The following is a 23,245-nucleotide window of genomic DNA, read 5'->3' as shown; positions in this document are numbered from 1 at the left end:
TGTGTGTGTGTGTGTGTGTGTGTGTGTGTGTGTGTGTGTGTGTGTGTATGCATAAGCATGTGCCACAGCACATGTATGAAGGTCAGAGAATAAAAGTTGGTTCTCCTCTGCCACCTTGTGGGATCTAGGGATTGAAATCAGGTCATTAGACCTGTATAAGTGACTCTACCTATTGAACCATCTTCCTGGTTCCATGCCTTAGGTTTAAAAACAGGAACTATACATTACTAAATTAATTTAGAAACATGATTTGTAATCTGCCTATGGTATTAATTGAGAACATATTCTGGCAAAGCTCTAATAACAAGAACAAAGCTAATAAAAACAGGTGTAGGTTCTGCACCTAGAATGTGTTCTAGATAATAATTTCCTAAGATAATAGATATAATTACTTTCTCTGCTGTCTGCTCATAGCCACACACCACATGGGGGTGATGGATGGGCTCTTGAAGTATGCTGGCTGTAATGGTTAATCTTGGTTGTCAACTTGACCACATCTAGAATCATCACAGCAATGCACTTCTTACACTGTCTGTGATGGTGAAGAGAGAAGACCCAACCTGTGTGTAAGGGGAACCATGACATGGGATGGGGTCCTGGAGTGAATCTAAAGGAGGAAGCAGGCTATGCATCAGTATTTGTCTCTGCGTCCTGGTTTGGATGCCCAGGCTTCTGTCACTCTGTCTTTTTTTGCTACAGTACTGTATCCCTTTTTAAACTAGGAGCCAGAATAGACCCTTCCTCCTAGAATTTGGGTAGAAGAAAAGTAATTTATACACTGACACAACAGAGTGATTGAATTTAAAAATTCTTCTCACTTAGCTAATATAACATGAACACATTTAAGGTTACATTCATACATACATATGCGTATGAATGGTGGTTGTTATGAGGAACAGAACAGCCATAGATTTGAGAGACAGGAGTCTCTAGGCAGTGTTAAGGATTTGTAGCTGAACTCTTAAGGCTGGCAAGAAATTGACTGTTACGCTGTAGTTCCGAAACCTTATCCCCTAATGCTTCTTATTCCCAGATCAAACAAAATTTTTATAACATGATTGCTGATAATGAGATAATAATTTCTTTGGAATTCAATGGTGATTTTGCAGCAATACAGATTAAACCGAAAAATTTGAAGGCTATACAAACAATAAAAGGTTTTGTTATCTTTGTGTTTGTTTGCCTAAAAACATAAACATTTTTACTCTGTTGTCTTTAAAACTGAAATTCAGGGACTGAAAAGCAATTGGCCCTAAGTAATCATTTTTCCACATGGTGGTCTCCTACCTTGCATTTTCTGTCCTTCGGCTTATGCACTGGTGCAAGTAGAGATACTCCTGAGGTGCACTGGTGGACAAGGCAGGCTGCATGTGGCTTGACACAGGGGGCTCAAACGTGAATAAAGTGGGCTGGCTAGAGTGTGAGGGAGCTGAGGACTTCCGTTCTCGGAGCAGGTGCTGACTGGAACTGCTGAACTCAGCTGGAGAAGAGCGGGGGCCATGACTGGCTGAAGAAAGGTTTCTCAGGGAGTCTGTGAAAAGAAGAGCTCTGTGAATGAAATAAGGAAGGGAAGGTGTCTTTATCCTAAAGACAGTTGTCAGAGGAAAACAAAGTAATGTGGCTGTTGCATTTTCTCCTTTATACACTAATTTCCTTTGTCCTCCCAGGGAAGACGGTTGGGCCACATGGCTGTCTTGGCTGAATGGGAGATGAGTTACACCTCCAAAAATCTTAGGAGTAGCCTGAAGGCCAGGCTATCATGACCAGACCTGGTCTGCTCTACCCCAGGGGGTTTACCTACCCACCCCCAGGACAGTGATCCTGCCAGGGGCAAGACTAGACTCCCGATGGGTGAATACCATGCTTCCTTCTTGTTGGTGGCTCCTATGGGGAGCAGATGAGGTCTGGTATGAGTTTGTATTGCTGACATGGCCACAGCCATGTCAAGGACCCCAGCGACTCTGACCCACAAGAATGGCAAAGCCTTCAGGTGAGGCTCACAGGCATGGCAAGGCCTTCCTCTGGTCTATGTAACATTGTTTATGAATAAGGGACCAGTGTATGCAAAACTGGCTAGTGTGTGAAAAAACTAGCAACCTCAGCTTCCTCCTTCTGGACAACTGCAATCTAAGGGTGTTTTCCTACGGAGATCTCCTACCCAGACTAGCTAACTTCTCCTCCTGTGTTGTACAGCTGAGTTTCTGGTGTCCATCAGAATGAGCACAGCCCATCAGATCCTGGCTTTTCAGTATGTCCGAATGTTGTTTCTGGTTGACCTGGAACTCATATGTAGACATATTAGGCTAACTCATAGAGATCTGCCTGCCTCTGCCTCCAGAATTCTGGGATTAAAGTTGTACACAACCATGCCTGGCTGGCTGTTCTTTCTTCATTCTCCTGTTACACTAGTCAAGGTATCCAGCACCAAGCCGGGTAGAACATTGCAGGTTCCTGCTATTATTACTTCCCTCAAGGCTTCTGGCTTTGCTAAATGAGACATTGCTTACTGAAGATTCACTGGATAGGGTAGAGAACTGTGCCTTTCTGTGATAATAATAAAATCACAAATGAATGCAGAACTGTCTCTTCAGACCAGACCCCCGCTGGTCCTGCTGTTCTCCCATCTTCCAAGGGCAACTTTATTCTTTATTTCCCACTTTTCTCTTTCCACTGGTCTTCCTTTGTTTCTTCTTATCTCAAACTCAAGTGAGGTATGTAAGGACAGATAAAGGCTTAGAGTACTACACCCCAAGCCCAGAGCATTATTCATTTGGCTGGCTGTCTAAGCTTAGTCCACATTTCCCTAGTCTGACCTACTTCCTGCTTTCTCTCCACACATAAGCAAAGCAGATGGAAGCATCATCAGGCTTTGAGCATAGCAGCTGTTTTTTTTTTTTGTTTTTTTTTTTAATTGTTTCACCATATGCTGTTTCTTCATCCTGGGTTTCATCTCTATACTTCTAAGACTTCAAGATCCAATGCAGATATTACATTCCCACGAAAACCTTCCTGAATGCGTTTTTCCTTTCTGGGCACTGACGTGTTCCATCTCATGCTTCGTTTAGATCTATGGTCATTCTGTTTTCTTGCTCTTGGTTTCTAAGAACTGTGTCAGTGAAATTATTGCTTATACAGTCCCAGCACTTACCTAATAAAGTTCTACATAGAAGGATCTCAGTCCATGATTATATAAGAAACCCTTTTTGCATTTAAAAATTACAATGGTGAAACATGGGCTAGGATCAGATGGAAGGGAAGGAAGACCACTCCCATTAGTGGACTTAGAGAGGGGCAGAGAGGAGATGAGGAAGGGAGGGTGGGATTGGGAGGAAATGAGGGAGGGGCCTACAGCTGGGATACAAAGTGAATAAACCATAACTAATATAAAAAATAAAAATTTAATTAAAAAACAAAACAAAACAAAAAAAAACAAGGAAATCATGAAATTTGCAGGCAAATGGTGGGATCTAGAAAAGATCATCCTGAGTGAGGTATCCCAGAAGCAGAAAGACACACACAGTATATACTCACTTATAAGTGGATATTAGACATATAATATAGGATAATCATTCTAAAATCTGTACACCGAAAGAAGCTAAGCAAAAAGGAGGACACTGGGTAAGATGATCAATCCTCATTCAGAAAGGCAAATGGGATAGACATTGGAAGAGGGAGAAAACAGGGAACAGGACAGGAGCCTACCACAGAGGGACTCTGAGAGACTCTACTCTGCAGGGTATCGAAGCACATGCTGAGAATCATAACCAAACTTTGGGCAGAGTGCAGAGAATCTTATGAAAGAAGGGAGAGATGGAAAGACCTGGAGGGGACAGGAGCTCCACAAGGAGAGCAACAGAACCAAAAAATCTGGGCCCAGGGGTCTTTTCTGAGACTGATACTCCAAACAAGGACCATGCATGGAGATAACCTAGAACCCCTGCACAGATGTAGCCAATGGAAGCTCAGTCTCCAAACTGGTTCCCTAGCAATGGGAAAAGGGACTGTCTCTGACATGAACTCAGTGGCTGGCTCTTGATCCACCTCCCCCTGAGGGGGGACCAGCCTTATCAGGCCACAGAGGAAGACAATGCAGCCAGATAGACTAGAGTCAGATAGAAAGGGAGGAGGAGCTCCCCTATCATTGGATTGGGGGAGGGGCATGGGAAGAGAAGGGGGGAGGTTGGTATTGGGAGGGGATGAGAGAGGGGACTACAGCTCGGATACAAAGTGAATAAACTGTAATTAATAAAAAGTAAATAAAATTTAAAAATTACAATAGTGAAACATATTCTCAAGGAATAAAGGTATAAGTTCAGGTAATATACTAGGTAGGAAGAAATATTTTGGGCATGTTTGCTTTCTAGAGTTATCCAGATCCAATCAGAAAAGGCAAGGTTCTTTAGCTTCTCTCTGTTTTCTGACCTATTTAGGCTGTACCACCACATGGCCCAAGGCAGGATCACCAGCTCATTAATGCTCTATAGCACTAATTACTCTCTAGCACTCCTAATACTGGAAAGGGCATCTTCTGTCAGGGTAGAAGAGAGAAAACCAATGAGCCTCTGGGGAAAAACTGCTCCACAATAGCTGTATTGATCTCCAAAATGAATTCCTATAACAGGTCTCCTAGTGACCTGGATGTTTGTTAACTGAATGTTAACATTGAATGTTTCAATGCATTTTCCGTTGGATTTGCAAAATGAACTCTGTAATGGTGGATGAGAGAGGGTTTATTCTAGGGACAGAGTAGTCATGGCACCAAGGGAGGGACACAAGCTGTTTTACCTGAGAAGACACAGGGGAGGTTTAAAAAAGAAAGCCTTTGATGGGGCTCTCTACTGTCAGTTGAGTTTCTGGCTTACTCTTGCTTTTTCTACCTCTTTATTCCTCAGTTTAGTTCTAGACTTTCCTAGAACTTCCCTCTGATCTAAAGCCTTTCTCTGGAGGACTATTGACTATCACCAGGCTTTAAATGCCACCCACGTGGTGACAACTCTCAAACTTCAATCTCTAGCTCAGTTCTTCCAGGGTTTCCTAGTGTGCATCACCTCTACCTGCTGGGCTCTTCCTTCAGATGTCCTATTAGCTGGTAAATCTCAACAACCAGTGCCAAAGTCCTTAGTCCTGCACTTCTGCCTCAGGGAAGCACATCAATACCTTTCCCCACCAGTTGTCCAAGCCCAGTCACCATCTGTGACTCTGCCCTGCTTCTGTGTTCACGTCAGTCTGCTCCTGCCCCACTTAGCAATACTTCCTGTTCTTAAGATGACTTTCAGAGCTCTGTCTCTTTTGAAAACTATCTTTGTGTTTATTTCTTCAACAGTATTTCTCCTTGCACTTCAGAGGATTTCCAGGAAATGCCAGTCTCTCCCTCATCATTCGGCCCCTTAGGCAAACTCAGTGAAGGCAGAGCTTCCAACGCTTTCATAATATCTGTGTTCTGTGTCGTGCCTAATGCATCATACAACTTAATATTTGTTGGCCAAACAAATAAAACACACAAGATAACAAAGCACTATTTCTTCAGTAACAGTTACTGATTTCTTTTTGCCTTCAGTGTTAGTATTTTGGAACACAACCTGCTCCTGGGTTATCCAGAAACTTATGATGTCATCATGTGTCGCCAGCCAGATGGCCGCACCTGGAAGGCATGGTTACTTTGCCTCTTTAAAGGGCCAACCCCCACACGTGGTCTCTCTCTCTCTCCTTCTCTCTTAAACTCTCTCTGTCTCTGTTTCTCTCTCCCTGTCTCTCTCTCTCACACTCTCCCACTCTCTTGGGGTGCCCTTTCTCTTTTCTCTCTCTTCATGTCCTGCTCCCCACTTCCTCCATACCCACTTAATAAACCTCTTGCCAAGAATATCAGTTGACCAGCTCATGCTTTTTTTAATAATAACACTGGTGCATTGGCTAGGATAGGGGCTCTCCTAGCAAAGCTGGAAACCCTTTCAGACTCCAGACAGGACTGTTGCAACCGATTTTCTCTGCTTTATGCCCCCAAACCAAGCCCCAGCATAAAGCATCAGCTTGCTCTGGTGTGTGGACACCCTGGGGCCATGGTCGCACAGCCACACCACTTGGTCTTCCCTGGTTCCCCGGGCTGCTTCCGCTCTCCCCAGGCTTGGGTCCCTGTCCTGTGGCTCGTGTCTGCGCTCCAATCCTGCACCATGGCCGGGGTTCTCTGAGAGTCTCGGCTATGCAGTCCGAGCTCCTGCCGCAGTGGCTCCAGCAGAGGCAAAGGCCAGCCCCGCCCTGGCTTGGATTTCTGTGCTGTCTGCAGCAGCAGTGTTTGGTAAGAGGTTAGGCCGCTCAACCCGGGTCCCCTGGAGGGAGGCGAGCCAAAAGGGACCATGTGTGTTTGCTATTCTGGCGCCAAGCTAAAATCAACCTTAAAGGCTTGGTGTGCTGTTTTGGGAAGGACAGTAACCAGCACAGTCGTTCCCTCGGGATCCCTGGCAGGCACCATGTTGGTCCTGGGAGGGAGTGGGCGTAACTATAGCTTAACCATTCACTTAACAATGTGGTGCAATGCCATCTTAGGTTCGGGCAAACAGGCCCCGCCTCCCATGTGCCTTGCCATCCTGCCATGCACTCGCCCCTCCCCCACCAATCTGTGTTCTACTCCTGCTACTATGGTGCTGCCGCTGCCTGCTGCGTCCCCCCCTCACGACCAATCTTTAGTTTTGCTTCTAGCCTGGTTTAGCTTCTAGCCCTGTGCTTTCTTCTAGGAGGCTGTTTCCAAGCTTAAAAAAAAAATCTTTTCTCCCTGATTTCTGTACACTTTACTCTTCTATTTTAAATTCCTTATCTAATGTTTTATATAATCTTCTCATTGGGTTTGTATTTATAAGTCTTAATCATAATGAACTGTTTATCTTATCTTTTAGACTAGGCCACAACAACAAGCCTCATTTCAAGTTGGTTTGGATTTTTATAAAAATTCAAAGTTACATTTTACTATCTTATGATTCAACCCTGCTTCAAAATAAATTTTATATAATAATAAAATTTCAAAGTTATAAATATCTATTCAAATTAAGTTGGTTTATGTGTTGCTCAAATATAATTTTAAAATTGCTTTATACTGTTCTGCTCAGGGGTTCATTATTACATACAAGTTGTTTACCAATATTCTAAATTAAGATGTATTAATTTTAGAGGTATTTATTTATGCTAAAACTGGGTCAACTTACTGTATCTCTGCTATCAAAAGGTTAATATAAGCTTGGTCTTGTTCTCTAAAAATGATGTTATTAATCTGTAGTATAGCTTTAGACTATTATAAGCTATAAACTTTTATATATTAAATCATACAGAAATGCTCTCACTTTAATAAATTATATTCATGACTTGTAAGATTCTAACTTAGCAAGGACAAAACCTAAACTCCTAATATTTAATGGTTAACAAATGCAAGTTAATAGTCATCTCATAGATACATATTTATAGTCCTACAGATGCAAACATGGTCTCACTGCAATTTTTAATAAACAGCTGAGGATGGTCCTTGAGTCACCATATAGCAGTTGGTAAAAATAGTGAGCCGTCCCACCTGGCTCTAGACCTAAGCTGTGCTCTGCTGGCATTCCCGCAAAAAGGCAAGAGGTTTGCATAGCCAAAAGTCCATTCCGCCAGGTGATGTTTTCAAATGCAGCCAAGTGGATGCTGGTCCCGCTGCTGATATGCCAAAGTTGGCCGCTGGCAAACTGGCCTCTGGAAGTCAAAATGCTCCTAAGCAGGCTTGTCCTCTGTGCCCAGCCATGCAGGTTCAACCAGCACAAGAGCCACAGACACTTCCAGCCTTCTCGCTCGTTGGCCTGGCGGAGGACGAATGGCTCCTTTACTCAGCAACCCTCACAGCTCTCACCCAGCACTGAGCAGAATGAAGTCCCACAGACATATTGCCAACTTCTGTGTTGGGAGACTTCAGGTGCCTTTCCAGTTCTCTTCATATGCAGGAGACCAGGCCTTAAGCCTAAGTCCTAGAGCTGCTATTTTCAGGCCTAGGCACCATCCAGACTCAAGAAACAGGCCTAAACGAAACTATGTCTCATGGTAAATATCTAAATGCAAAGATCCCTCTCAAAAAACATATGTGAGAGATGTCTTAAGGTTAATAAATACAAGCTATACATATTTGAGAGTCTTAAAAAGTGTCTTGAGGTTGGTAAATACAAAAGTTATACATGTTTAAGAGTCTAAAATGTGTCTTAAGGTCGAGAATGCAACTTATAAATGTTTGAGGGTCTAAAAAAATGTTTTAAGGTTAGTAAATGCAAGTTATAAAGGTTACAAGGTCTAGGGTGATCTAAGGTATCATAAATAGGTAAAAAGGCTTAATATTTCCTCCTGTTGTTATGCTACTGTTGTATTGACTGTCCAGAGTAGGTAAAAAGGCTTAATATTTCCTCCTGTTGCTATGCTACTGTTGTATTGACTGTCCAGAGTTCTAACCTTTATCAATAGGGCTTTAATTTATTAATCTGACTCTGATACAAAAACATTCCACTATACCACATACTATTATGGTTCTAAGCTCAAGATTGTAAGCCTCCATAATGTGTATGCTTATACTAAAAGTTAAGATCAAGTGAGTTTCCCTTTTACTTCATAAAAGGCTTTTGCCTTTTCAGAGCTCATCTTAAAAAAAAAATACTTATGCTATTAACACAAATATGTATGTCTACTGCCTTTTTCTACAATGCAGAGTACAACTGTGATACTAACATGTCTAAAGTTTTATCTCCTTCTTAAAACTTAAAAGTATTTCTTGTAAGCTGCAGAAAGTCCACCTAAATCCACCTCTGAGGTCAACTGGACTCCAGATAAGTACTGCACTTATTGCCTATCTCAGAAGGTGGGACTCCTCCCCTTTCCCTGGTTTTGGGACTCCCTTTCCTGGCTACCAGACTGCTGTTTACTGCATGCCACACTGGCTGGATTGCTGAGTTCTCCTTAGTGACCAGCCGCTAGATTGGTGAGTTCACTCCATTTTCTCAGCATAAACACCTCTCTTGGTAAGGGAAGCTTGACGGTAGAGCTCTGGCAACTTTGTACTATCTTTTGAGACGGAGGGACCCCCCCCCCCAGCTGTAGCCTTAACTGTCTACATAGGTTGACCCTCTATGCTGACCTCCATTTTAGGGCCCCACTCTCCCTTGGGCGGTATGTTCCCACTCGCACACGGTTCCTTCTCCCCCTTGCTCACTCATGGGAAGGTCCCCACTCGCACACAGTTCCTTCCCCTCGCTCGCTCGCTCGCTCGCTCATGTGAAGTCCTAGCGCTAGGTGAACCGTCGTGCCCCGGCAGTGCCCCGGCCGTGCCCCACTGGGCACCAGCACCCCGGTCCCTGGCCAAAAGCTGACACGCTATTGGACTAGGTAGCACCCCTCTTGCTCGGAGTCACACCTTCCCACTGGGACGCCTCTGGAAGGTTGTTGACTTCTCTGCCCACAATGGAAGATGCCCAGATGCCCGTCCCTCCAGATAGGATGTCCTCTGGAGAATTTTAAGTTTCTACACCTAGTGCCAGATGGCACCAGGGCCTCTAAGTTTACACGCTTCTGTAACCAAAGCTCACCTCAATGACAGATCGAAAACAAAGCCTTCTTTAAATATTGCCAGTGACTGGGTAAATATAGGTCTCCCCAGGTAGACAGAGGTTCCCATGTTCAAGCCTCATCGATCCAAACCTTCTATTCCTGTTTGCTCTCCCAAAAGTTTTCAATGTATACCCACAGGATTTTCTCCAAAACCTACTCAACTTTATCTTTTGCCTATATATGTGTTTCAGTGTCCTGCCAGACACAGATTTTTCCTATTGCCACAATATCGCCAAAGCAGCTACAGGTGTTCAACTCTGATCTCTCGGACTTCCAACAAGCTGCAGGTGTTCAACTTTGACCTCACAGACTTCCAACAAACTGGACCTTCCCTCCCAGCCATGGATGTTCTTGCAGATCCTGGAAAGCATCAAAGCAGCCTATTCTTCCTGGACTTGGCCAACATTTCAGCCTTTTGACCTCCCTACAGCGCCCCCAGTGTCAGCAGGAAGTAGCCAGAAGAGAATCTACGCCCTTTATTCACTTGTTATTAACAAAAGGTGGAAATGGTTTGCTTCAGGACCGGGACAGGCAGCTCCAGGTTCTCCCAGCGTTCTCAGTCCCTACCTGCTGCCTTGTGTGGCTGGCAACTCTCTACTGACAACCCTCTACCCTAAATTTTCCAGGGCAGAGGCTTCCCTTGCTCTTGACCTTGTAATCTGACCATTTTGTTGCTATAATTCTCTCTCTCAACCCCTTGCATGACTACCAAGGGCTGCTTCCAATGAGCCTAAATTTATATACTTTAACTTACCTTATAAAAAGCAGCCCAAGCTCCCCATTTTTTAATTATAGAAAAAGGGAGGAATGTTAGTATTTTGGAATACAACCTGCTCCTGGGTTACCCAGCAACTTATGATGTCATCATGTGTCACCAGCCAGATGGCCACACCTGGAAGGCATGGTTACCTTGCTCCTTAAAGGGCCAACCCTGACACATGGTCTCTTTCTTACACACACACACTCTCTCTCTCTCTTACTCTCCTCTCTTACTCTCTCTCTCTCTCTTCATGTCCTGCTCCCCCTTCCTCCATATCCTCCTAATAAACCTCTTGCAGAGAATATCGGTTGACCAGCCTCATGCTTTTTAAATAACATTACATTCAGAATAAAGGTTCCTCAGTTTGACAAGGAAGGGCATTTATCAATAACCTATATATTTTGTCTTGTCACTCAGTGCTCCCTCACCTCCTGCAATGAATTATTAACCTGTGCATAAAAATAAAAGGAACGATTATCTTTACCTCTGCAGCCCTCACTTTAGGTGTAGACTGCAATCAGTTTTGTGATGAACGGTATTTTCTTGCAGAGTCACTTTGCCTCTCAGAGTCTCAGTTTCCTTATTTATAATTCAGCACAGGGAGTTGGAAGACACAGACAATGTTTATTACCTTTATTTACTTATTCATTTCATTATGTTTGTGCTGGGGGCTAGATATGTATACCACAGTACACATGAGGAGACGAGAGGTGCCTACATATCAAGGATCTCTACATAGTGATACCCTACATAGTGAGATAAGAAAACAAAACAAAACACCAATAAAATGTCTCTGTCTGAATTTATGTGATTATCTCCTGGTGCCTTATTTTTGATAGTTGTCTCTCTTTCTACCATGTGGATCTGGGGTGGAGTGGGGGCACATGTAAAATCAGGCTGTCAAATTTAGCATCAAGTGCCTTAACCTGCTGAACCTTTTTACAGGCCCAAGAGAGACAATCTTGACAAGCAGTGTATACAGAATCTTGCATGTTGTAGGCATGACACACGTTCCAATTGTCTATGTATCTTTAGTTCCTATAACTGAGCACATTAAATACATATTTCTTGAATGAGTATACTGAATAAACAAAAGATTTTCCCTAGCACAAAATTCCAAAAGTGTATGTACCTGTGGTCAAGACCTGTTTTTTTATATATTAATAAGTTGAAGCAGAGAGTTGAGTTGAGTTGGTCCCTCTATATCCAATGCCCATGAAACAAGCTAATTCCATGTAAAGGTCTGCACCTCTAGAAAAGTTCTGTCAAAACTGGCTTACATCAGCCCTTGCTTAAATCACAGTTCTGTTTACAACTCTAAAAAAGCTCTGCCTTGCCTGATATGGTATAGTGCATACCTATAAAGCACTTCAGAGCCCGAAGCAGGAGAACCACTGCAAGTTTGAGGCCAGTCTGTACACAACGCTGAATTTCAGGCTTGCCTGCCTTATAGAGTGAGATCGTGTATCAAAACCAAAACAAAATAGCAATAAGAGATCTCTGCCTTGGGGTTGGGAACATGGTTCAGGGGTTAAGAGCATTTGCTCTTCTTGCTGAGGACTGGGATTTGGTTCCCAGCACCACAAAGTGGCTCACAACTGTTTTTAGCTCCAGTTCTAGGGGATCTGTTATCCTTTTCTGATTTTCTTGGGCATCAGACATCCACACAGTGCACATATATATGTTCCTAAATACATTCTAAATAATTTTCCTTATACTCACAGGTAAGTGTAGTCAGTCCGCATCCCTCATCAAGCAAATTTTTCTTTGCAACATATGGAGGCTACTACAAAAAACCATAATCAATCAAAATGCAGAGTTGTGGAGCCCAGTTCCGAGTATTGTATCTACAATATGACTTCCACACCTAAGGCTCAGGGATCATTGCAGACAGGAGCACAGAAAGAGCCTAAGAGCCAAAGGAACAGGGAGTTTGTGAAATTGTGTCTCCTCTAATGTCATGAAGTCTCACCAACATGACTGACTGCACAGGAGCTGAACAAGAAAACAACAATAGGGGGCTGGAGAGATGGCTCAGAGGTTATGAGCACTGTCTGCTCTTCTAGAGGTCCTGAGTTCAATTCCCAGCAACCACATAGTGTCTCAAAACCATCTACATTGAGATCTGGTGCCCTCTTCTGGCCTGTAGGCATCATTGTATATATAATAAATAAATAAATTTTTTAAAGTTCCTTTAAAAAACAAATAAATATTGCTCTGTCTTTTGTGGAGATGACCTGGAACCCCTGCACAGGTGTAGCCCATGGCAGTTCAGTGTCCAAGTGGTTTTCATAGTAATGGGAAGAGGGACTGCCTCTGACATAATCTGATTAGCCTGCTCGTTGATCACTTCCCCCTGAGGGGGGAGCAGCCTTACCAGGCCACAGTAAAGGACAATGCAGCCACTTTTGATGAGAACTGATAGACTAAGATCAGAAAGAAGAGGAGAACCTCCCCTATCAGTGGACTTGGGGAGTGGCATGCATGCAGAAAGGGGAGGGAGGGTGGGATTGGGAAGGGAGGAGGGAGGGGCTTATGGGGGGATACAAAATGAATAAAGTGTAATTAATAAAAAATTAAAAAAAAGACACCGTAACAGATGTATGAAGTAAATAATATTGCTACATAAAAAAAAAAACAAATAAATAAGAAAAATAGCAATAGGTATGCAAACATGATTAGGGGGTGGGGAGAGCCGAGAAGGCCCAGAACCTACTCAAAGAACTACAGTCAACTAAGGAATACTGACAGCTGAGGAAATAGTCTTCCACAGGAAAGAGCACACCAACTGGTTATCCAACACTAAATGGTCAGCTCTGAAACATACATAAAGGCGTCATTCAGACTGAGCAGGTTTTGTATTTATGTCTTTAGGAATCAAAATAAATATATATGCATGCATACATGCAGCAACAATTAATGAAAAAAAGAGGCCATGAATTTGAAAGGAGCAAGGAGGGTGATTTGGGAGGACTTCGAGGAAGGAAGAAGGGAGAAATGATATAACTATGTTAAAATCTCAAAAAAATAAAAGACAATTAACAACCAAATGTGCACGTGTGGGTACACACAACAACAACATCTCCCTCAAAAAAACTTCAAAGCAATCAATCAAATAAACAAGGTCTTCTTATCTTGGGAATAGTAATAGTAATAATTCCTCATGGAGAACAGCCTGGGTACCATAGAGGGAGCTTTGGGAAGGTGCTGCCTTCACTCTCCCTGTCAGCTACAGGCAGGTATCAGGCAGCTTGGGTTTAGTGCTGCTCTGTTTCGTTCACTATAGCTACTCCTTTCAGCTAGCACTCGCCTTTGGTAGTGGAGTGTGTTTTATAGGTGTGTTATAGGTACTGCTCATTCCTTGGCTTAGTAGTGTTATGACTTAGGTTTCCACCAGACTATTGGTTCAAAATTTCAAAATTATATCCAAGTATTTCACAGAACAAAATCTCCATGGTATGATATATATATAATAGAAAAGAATGTATCTGTATCAACTGAGAAGCTAAGGGACTGGACTCCTTTTGTAACTCTGTGTCTAGCTTGCCATTTAACGTTCAGTAAGGAAGTTTGGTGGACCCTACCCACCTCAACCATGTGCACCACACACCTGACTGTTAACTACAGAGGTCTGCTGAGAGGACAAAACTAAAAACAACACAGCAAAAACCTCACACATGAATGCTTCTAATAGCACCATTTATGAAAGCCAAAAAGAAGAAATCACTCAAATTGGAGCTGTTGTGGCTAAGTGGCTAAGAGCACTTGCTGCTCTTGCAGGAGATCATAGATCAACATGGTATTTCATAATCACCTGTTAGTTCCAGGGTAAGAATAGGTAAAATTTAAGAAGATACAGCTCAAATTGCCCACTAATTAATGAGTGGCTAAATAAAATATGAGAGTCCACAAAGTGGAATATTAGACATACAAACAAATGAAATACTGATAAATACTATTTTGATGCACCTTCAAAACAATGTATTATATAAAGGAAGCCAGTTATAAAAAGTGAAACCTATACAGTATAATTTATGTGAATTGTTTGGAACAGACAAATCCACAGACAGAGAGATCAGACGCAATGAAGGCTAAAGGCTGAGCATGCTGGCGGTGATGGGGGCAGTCAGTAGGGAGAGTGACTGTTAATGACTTTGGGATTGCTTTTGGAACAGTGAAATGGTTCTAAAATTAAGACTGTGGAGGTGGCTCCATGACTGTATGAATACAGCAAACCCACTGACCTGTATACTTAGGTGAACTTTATGGTATGTGAAATATATCTCATTAAAGAGTTAAACATACAGTTTGATAATTTCTCAACAAGCTAAATATACCCATCCCTTCCAAAAGAGTTAAATCTATATGACCCAGCAGTCCCACATGAAGGTGTATATCTTAGAGAAATGTAAAATTATGTTTATGAATGAGCTTGTAGAGAAATGTTCAGGGCCAGGGAGATAGCTTAGTGTATAAAGGTGCCTGTTGCTAATCCTGACCTCCTGAGCTTCATCTCCAGGATCAAACTCTTCCTACTGAGCTACCAAACTACTTCAAAATATCAGACACTAGATGGTCATAGTGACTGCATAACCTGTACACTTCAAATGGTTTATAAAAACCATTTGGTTTATAAAAACCAAATGGTGACCCATGCCCTGGCATTCCAGGAGTTCAAAGGTCATGTTTGGCTAAGGCATAAGCTTGAGGCCAGTCTGGAATATATAGTGAGATTGTGTCCCAAATATCAGAACAAAATAATAGAAAACAAAACTAGACCACACACACACACATACCGGTCCCTACCAAGCTATTCAGTGAAGACAAAAGACCAGTAACAGTCTAATAACATATACCTGCCAGGCATAATAGCTCATGTCTATAATCCCAACTCTTGGGAGGCTAGCCTGGGCTATGTAGTGGGTTCTAGGTCAGCCAAGGATACATAATGAGACTCTGTCTCAAAACAAACAAAAAGGAGGAGGAGCAGGAGGAAGAAGAAGAGGAAGAGGCCGGTCATGGTGGCACAACCCTTAACTCAGGCTTAACTAAGCAAAGATTACTATGCCTGACGCCAGCCTGGTCTGGACAGCAAGTTCCAGGCCAGACAGGACTGAGTAATAAGAAACTGCCTCCAAATAAAATACAAAGCTCACCTGACCTTTACCTTTTCCTTACTTCTTTCTTAAGTGGAAACTGAGTACTTGGTAAACACTCAGTCCTCACTAACATGGCGTTCTTTTCACCCCATAATCACAGCAGGGCAATAGGACTTAGAGACCCAAGTGGGTTGGAAAATACAATGACCTTCAAGTCTGAACAGGAGTTAGTTCACCCAACCCCCAAGCTTGGTTCTGCTATAATCCACCTGAGATCACGTTCAGTTTAGAGCTTTAGTTCATGTCTTTGGAGTTGAGAGGTTAATACCTGGCCTACACCCGGATCTCATGTGGCTGTTTTCAGAGTAGAGATCAGAGTGTGAAAACAGACCATGTATGTATAAAATGTTAATAATTTTTATTTTTATTGTTTGGAACCTTTTAAAAGAAGAAAATATGGTACAAATAGAAAAAAAAAACCCCATAAGACAAGGTATAGCTGAAATGTTTTTGGTATGAGATGAACATGCTGTTGCAATGATGTGTCTTGGGTCACTAGGAAGGTCAGTAACACAGCAAAAAGAAAAGAGAGGTTTCCAGACTCTTGGCCTGGCTTCTATCTCTAAGTCTAGACTGAAGATAACAGCTACAAATGTCTGAGTCAATTTGTTTTCTTTTAAGCAAGGTTTTATTTTTTTCCTTTTCCTCCTGACTTCTTTTTAGGGCTCTAAAAAAATCACCCCCTTCCTTTCCACAACCACCCCTGGGAAGCCTGCCCAGCATGCAAGTACTCCTCCCACCTCCTTGCAAAACTGCAGTGTAGAAAAGCTCAGAGGGTTTCAGTAGAGAGCTCTGCCCAGGCCAGGCCAGCCATCAACAAGCTAGTGATAACAGCAGCAGGAAAGGAGAGCTGGCAGGGGTTTCTGGAAAAGATGATTGGCCAAATAATGACTAGTTCCCTTATCTGAATGACCTTTTTATCTTTATCCATCCTCTCCAAATTATCCTTACCCCCAAAGTCTCAATGGGTCTCAGAATCCAGACACAGGGAAACGGAAAAAAAAAAAAAAAAAAAAACTAGAGCCTAGGTTGGACATAGAGTCTGCTTCTTCTAACTCTCAGCTCTGTGGCTTGGACATGGAAGGGTTAGTGCTCATTCAACAGAAAGCATTTAGCACAGTACTCAGCCCTTCTTACGGTGAGACCTTGCAAAGAAGGGTGAATTGGATGCACGGGCGGCAAGACAGTATCATTATTCTAGTCAGCTACCTTAGATGCTACCTGGGGACTAATAAGAACAGAAAGGACAACAATGACCATACACAACAGCTATTGTTTATTAGGCACTTACCAAGTATTTCTAGCTATGCTATGAGGAAGAGCTATTAGTGCTTCAGCAGAGGATCTGAGCTTGGTTCTCAGTACCATACTGGGCACCTTACAACCACACATAATTCCAGTTGCAGAGTGATTTGACACCTCTGACCTCTATAAACATCTGTAGTCATATACCTACACACATATGACCTCAGAGTTCAGAGCCGAGACAGGCTTTGGGTCCAGCCTAGGCTCCAGGTTTTGGTCTCCGTGTGTCTGGATTCTGAGGTCCACTGAGATTTTTCAGGGTGAGGATTATTTGGAGAGAAGGGATAAAAATAAAAAGGGCATTCAGGAAGTAGTCATTATTTGGCCAATCCATACACAATCTATACACCTATACACATGTGTATGTGTATATGTATGTAGGTATACATTATTATATGCATGTATATATAGTATTAAAAATAAAATAAATCTTAAACAAAAATAAGATTCAGAAAAAGTTATTATAATAAAAAATTTAAAATCATGCAGTTAGAAAAGCCATAGACTACATCTGAAAAAGCTCTATTTTCAAATCTCATTCTTACTTGCATAGGTGAATGAGTTCCATGAGATCACAGTAGATAAATAGTATTATATTAGCCTTGTGGGAAGCAGAGTCAAGGCATAGAATGAATGTCTAGTCCCAGGTCTGCCATTTTATCTACCTGAGCCACATCTTTCTATTTATAAAAGGAAAGGTTGGGTTAGATTTTCTGTTCACATTGAGGACAGAAAAACTAATCCCACTGCAGACCCAATAAACCACATCCCTGTAGAGATGCAGGTTATCATTCTCTGATCCGGTTTTAGCAACCAAGAGTTAGGACCCATTGGGAACGCAAGGGTAAAGCAGCTTCTGAAAGTTAAATGAAGGAACAAATACTTTCCAAACCTTTTCTTTGTATCACCAAAATTAGAAACTAAAAACCATCCATTTTCTGACTGCCTCTTCATAACAAAAGCTCACAGCTAACTCCTAAGCAACAATGTGTAAGAGAAAGAACACTGAAACAGATACTCTAGAAACATGGATCCAAGTCCTAACTTCACTTCATTTTTGCTCTGGGCAAAACTTCTAATGTCTTTATATGCCTCATTTCCCACGCTGTCACACCAAATACCAAGGAGACCACTGACTCTGCGGAGTTCTTTGAAGGATTCAGTGAGAGGAAATAAAGGCAAACAGCACTTTTGTTTGTTTTGTTTTACAGTGCTAAGGATCAGACCCAGGGCCTCACTGATGCTAGGCGAGTGCTCTACCACTCAGCTACACACCCAGTCAATAAAAATCAATTATTTAATTCTCAATAAACTGGTTTGTATTCCAAGAAGTGGGATGGTAGAGGTGAACTTAAAGGTCTAACTAGAGAAAATGGTTGATGAAAGAATATTGAAAACAGAATGGTGTAGGATCCTAAGTGCTGAGTACTCCTATCATAAAGCTAACTGAAAAACCAGATGGATAAAGAACTACAAAGATGCAAGACCACTAACAAGTGTGAAGGGCAAGACAGTCGATAGTCCCAGTCATCTGAACTCATAATCACAAGCTTGACATTATTCGCAAAGGCACAAGTCTCACAGTCTTTTTATGCATATCAAAATTACAGAAATAATTGGCAACAATAAGGGCAAACAAGTGTAATGGCGCCGCCAAAGAGATAACCTCATCAACGGCAAACAGAAGAGCCTCTGGAGTCCAACTCCTCATTTACCACTGCTAGTCCTCCCCAAATCTTTCATCTACGAGTCCATGAATGGTGGTCCAGAGAAGGGAGACTACTTGTTCAAGATGTTCACTGAGGTGAGAAATGAGCTGCGGGATCTTGGTACCAAAGAACACTCTATCACTGAATGAGGAGGTGTTCTCGACAGTGTACACCTGTAGTTAGTCATAAGATCTGATCACCAGAACACTGGCTGCCTGGGGTGTTGCTTTGTTCTACATTTATGACATTCCTCATATTTGCACAGTAAGTAAACATCTATAAAAACTACTATAAATAATTCTCCAAGTTCAAAAGCATGTTTTCTAGTGTTTACAATCACCAGAAAGCAGAGGAAGTTGAAAGAGGTGCCAGAGACAGGCAGTAACATGAGATCCCAGGAGACCTTTCTATGAATACAATTCTTCAACCCCCTCCACAAAAGAATCTGAGAAAACATCTCAGTGCTTAGGACAGCCAAGTCTGAACATCCTGACCTTGGTGCATACGATCCTGAGTTATATATTAGCAGAATTGATTCTGTAAAATGCACAGGGGAAACACAGGGGACAGCAGTGAGTGGCTGTAGCTTAGTGCTGTGGCACTTGTTTATACATCCTTAGAGAACTCTCTTTGCCCCAGAGTACCCCATTAAGAGACACAATGCCTTGCATCAGGCCTCTCTAGTCGGAATTAATCGTGCCTTTCTTTTCATCTTTTGTGGTACATATTTTAGTTAGGAATTCACAAATACATCACATAAAACAAGACTACAAGCTTCAGATGTCAGGATCTAGAACACCATTTCTCTGACAATGCTTAGTACAATGCTCCAGGTCTAGCAAAAACCTGGATTTGGCTAAGAAGTCAGTTAACTCAGATTTTTTTTTTCTCCTGGCATCAGTACAATAGATGACCATTCCAGGTTCCAAATTCTCTTTGGCTGGAAGAAACTGTTCTCACTTGTGAGGTTTCCTGGATGGTGCATGCTCCTGGCTCTGGAGGAAGTCTCTGTTTATCCAGCACTACCCTGCTCATCTGAGAGGGATCAGGCTAACGGGTGTTATTCTCACCTTGCTGGCACACCCACATCTCTCCTGTCTCTTTGTGTGGGGCTTGGGTTGGTTAGGGGTCCCAGGTGAAAGGTAGTCCCCTCAAAAAGTTCATTCATACTTGAAATAGACCTGCTTTTTTTGGAGAAAGGGTGGGAAGATAGTGGTGGGCATGGAACACAAATCCATATATGTTTGCAGTCACTAGGATGGAACACTCTTGTCATTTTCCGAGAGTCACGAGCATTTACTGTATGCTAGAAATCTCAGGCCAGTCTGAAAGGGTGGATCTCGTCCTTGATTTATGAGCTCGTATCACAGAAGCAAAGAGCTAATTTGTATTCACAGGAGTGCTTCCATCCTCCCTCTAAGGAGCTCTGGAAACCCATTAGTATTCCTGGGGGAATCAAGCCATCTAGTGGGTACTGTATGTTCAGATTTTAGCGATGCATTTTGAACCTGAGAAACTGTACAAAAATATAAAACATTAACAATACTTAAAGCTAATCAACTGTCTAACGGGTTTTTGTTGCTTTCATAGTGACTCTCACTGAGATAGTTGGCGACTGGTGTAAACTCGAGTGTTAGACATAATTGTGGGAGCTTACTGAGAATCATCAGCAGTGGGATAATTGAACAACAGCTTTAAACTGATCGGTTTGGCTGTGAGTCTGGAGTCCAAGAGATCTAGCTTTCCTTAGGGAACTAGGAGGCATGCAAAAGCATCTGAAGGGAAACATTGGCTTTAGGAGAGGCAGTGTGACAGTGGGGAAGAACTTGAGATTTGGAATCTGAATCTTGGTGTACTTGCTATGAAACTGAGTGAGTCCAAAGCCCTTACTTTGTAAAGTTTGTAAAGACACTAAAGTTTTCTAGGAAGAAACATCTGTGGTCCCTGTGTGCGCTAAAAATCTCCCTCAGTACCTTATTGTAGGAGAAATCTGGAGTGGGAGGGAATCTTGAATTCATTGTTCCCAAACTTCCAGTGTTTGACTAGACAGGACCTATGAATGCAGTCATCTGGCCTCTGTGGGACAAGTCAAGGGACTGCATGCAGAAGAGCTTGATAGGACCCAGCTTGCAACTGGGAGCTCTTCCTCAGCCTCTGCCTCTAGTTCTGCACCCACTGGAGCTAGTGCTGCTCCAGCTATCTACTCATCCCTCATGTTTGCACTTGATGCTCAGCATATCTAATTGTTTTTTTTTCCACTAGTGTCTCAAAAGGAGAGCTATCCTTTTAATATGACTGGGAGGGCAACCACATTAATATCCTATGTACTATATAGGCCCTCCATAGCCTGTGGGAACTAATTCCATTACATAGCTAGACATGAGGCAGGGAGAAGAGTTGAGAAGGATATGTCATATAAATTACAAAGGACTGCACAGATACCCAGTAGCATTAAAAACACTACAATTCTCATCCAACTAATCAAATCACAGCAAAGAGGCCTTTCCTCCCCAACAGACTTAACCAGCTTTTCAGTCACTCCTTATCATATTACCAGGTCTCATTCTACAAAGTATTTATTGCTATCATTTACTTGCTTTGTTTTTCATTTGTCTCTTTCTACTTGACTATAAGATCTCTTAGAGGTTTAAAATTCTACATATCCTGTTTACTTCTGATGCCTCAATGTGGTGACCATAAAAATAGTCCTCTTAGCTGACATAGTGGCACATGCCTTTAGTTCCATAAGACACAGACAGATCTCTTGAGTTTGAGGCTAGCCTGGTCTACACAGAGAGTCCCAGGGCAATACAATGAAATCCTGTCTTTAAAAACAAGAAAAGGAAAACAAACAACCCCCTCAAACCCAACAAAAGGAAACAAAAATCATGCCTCTGATGTGTTCTAATGTGGGCAGCATAACTGATGGACAATCTGGGCAGCCAGCCTTCTGCATCCCTTCCTCCCCATGTTCACATGGAGGCTGCCCTTGTGAGCTGTTCTTCTCAGTGCCAGAAGAACCAGAACAGGCCTACTTAAATGAGACATGGAACTTCATTAGCAGATGCCTTTGGCTGGAGAACCTGCACTGAATGGCTGAGCCTGTCTTAGCCCTGTGTGGTGGGCTATTCCCTTTTCTTGCCTCTCTCCTTTACAGGTATCAGGCCAGCATGCTACTCTTGGATGTTACCTCCTTCCTCTTGCCCTCTTCCTAAACCCCTCACGTTAATTCATCCAATAATCTTTCAGGGTATCTAAACTTTTCTAAATACTGGGTGGACAAAACAATCTATCCATGGCCACAATCCTCTTCTAGACATCAACTGTGTTGATACCAATATGGCTTCTAGTAGGAATGAAGACATGTCATGAGTCTGAAGAAACTGGAGGTATTGTTTAGGTCAAAGGCAAAAGCTGGCTCAGGCTGAAATCATAGGCAACAAGAATTCTCTGGGATGTCTCGAACGGATAAAGGAAGATCTGCTCTCATTAAAGAATGGAGATAATAATAACTCTTTTCTAGGCCCCTGTTTGTCTGCTGAAGCCTCCAGACAGGTCCTGTGACACTTGACTCAAGGACCCCATACGTAGAATTTATGAGTATGGCTTAAGAGTTAATAGCACAGGTTCTAGGGCCAAATAGTTTGGGTATGAATTTCAGCTCCTTTTTTTTCTAGTTATGTGAACTACAGAAAATTATTTAACATCTCTGTGCCACTGTTTTCTTACTTATAAAATGGGAGTGACAGTAATAAAAAGCATGTATTTTAAGTATTGTAAGAACTACAACCTAGAAGATGCTTAGAACACTGCCTTTTATATCGTAAACTCTAGCAATTGGTTGTTTCACCATTAGTAGTAATTCATTTAAAGAGACACTTGCCTAGGATTGATGCTAAGGACTGCTAAAACATAACAACAGGCACCTTGGTTTTTGAACATTATACTAACTCAAAAGTATAATGCACTTCAATCACCAATGTTGGTAATCTTTATTTAGTAGACAAACTAATCATAGGCAACGAAAATGATTTCCAGTTTGAACGAAAGAGAGACAAGGGTTACTTAGGTTACCACAGAAATAGAAAGCCACATGGAATTCATGGGAGCCAGGCAGTTGGCGGGCACCTGCGTTCCTAGCTCTTTTGGAATATGCTGAGACTGTGGGATTGCTTAAGCCCAAGACCTGGGCAACATAGTGAGACCCTGTCTCAAAAACAAATAGACGGAACAACTACAAGAACAATGAAGGAACCAGAGTAAAACCATATGAGTGGCAGGAGCAAGCAAACCTCATGAAGGCTGCATGAGGACCACAGAGAAAGTAGCAGCAATGTGCTAGCCATATATATGCCAGGTATTTAAAATACAAGCTTATTGTGCATTAATACCATCTCTCCTCTAGTTTTAAGGGGATTCTTAGTCTTTATAATAATCTTGCATTTTTTTTCCATTTTACTGATTAAGATTAAAATTGAGGTAAAGAAGTAAGCCAACTTAAGTGATGGTTAAGTTAGTAGACTGGACCTACTAACATGATCCTAAATACTGTATATAAAGTATCCTTACAAAGTATAAAGCTTTCTAAGGATTGGAGATCTAGCTCAGAGATAGAGTACTTGCCTAGCACATAACAGTACCTTAGGTTTGATACCCAGAGCCACACACACACACACACACACACACACACACACACACACACACACACA

The 23,245-nt window shown here is 42.2% G+C and overlaps 1 protein-coding gene across 1 annotated transcript in view; it reads right to left on the bottom strand.

Annotated features, from left to right (window-relative positions):
• Gab2 (GRB2 associated binding protein 2) overlaps window positions 1–23,245 on the bottom strand; it is a 60,048-nt gene that overhangs the window by 28,756 nt on the left and 8,047 nt on the right. Inside the window, exon 2 of the mRNA XM_055623312.1 lies at window positions 1,288–1,531. Within this exon, the coding sequence (XP_055479287.1) occupies window positions 1,288–1,531 (244 nt within the window). The remainder of the gene's footprint in view (window positions 1–1,287; window positions 1,532–23,245) is intronic.

The sequence above is a fragment of the Psammomys obesus genome, unplaced genomic scaffold (genome assembly GCF_907164565.1).
Source record: "Psammomys obesus unplaced genomic scaffold, mPsaObe1.curated_primary_1811, whole genome shotgun sequence".
Lineage (NCBI taxonomy): Eukaryota > Metazoa > Chordata > Mammalia > Rodentia > Muridae > Psammomys > Psammomys obesus.
Note: the sequence above shows the minus strand (reverse complement) of the source record. Positions and strands in the feature narration are given on the sequence as shown.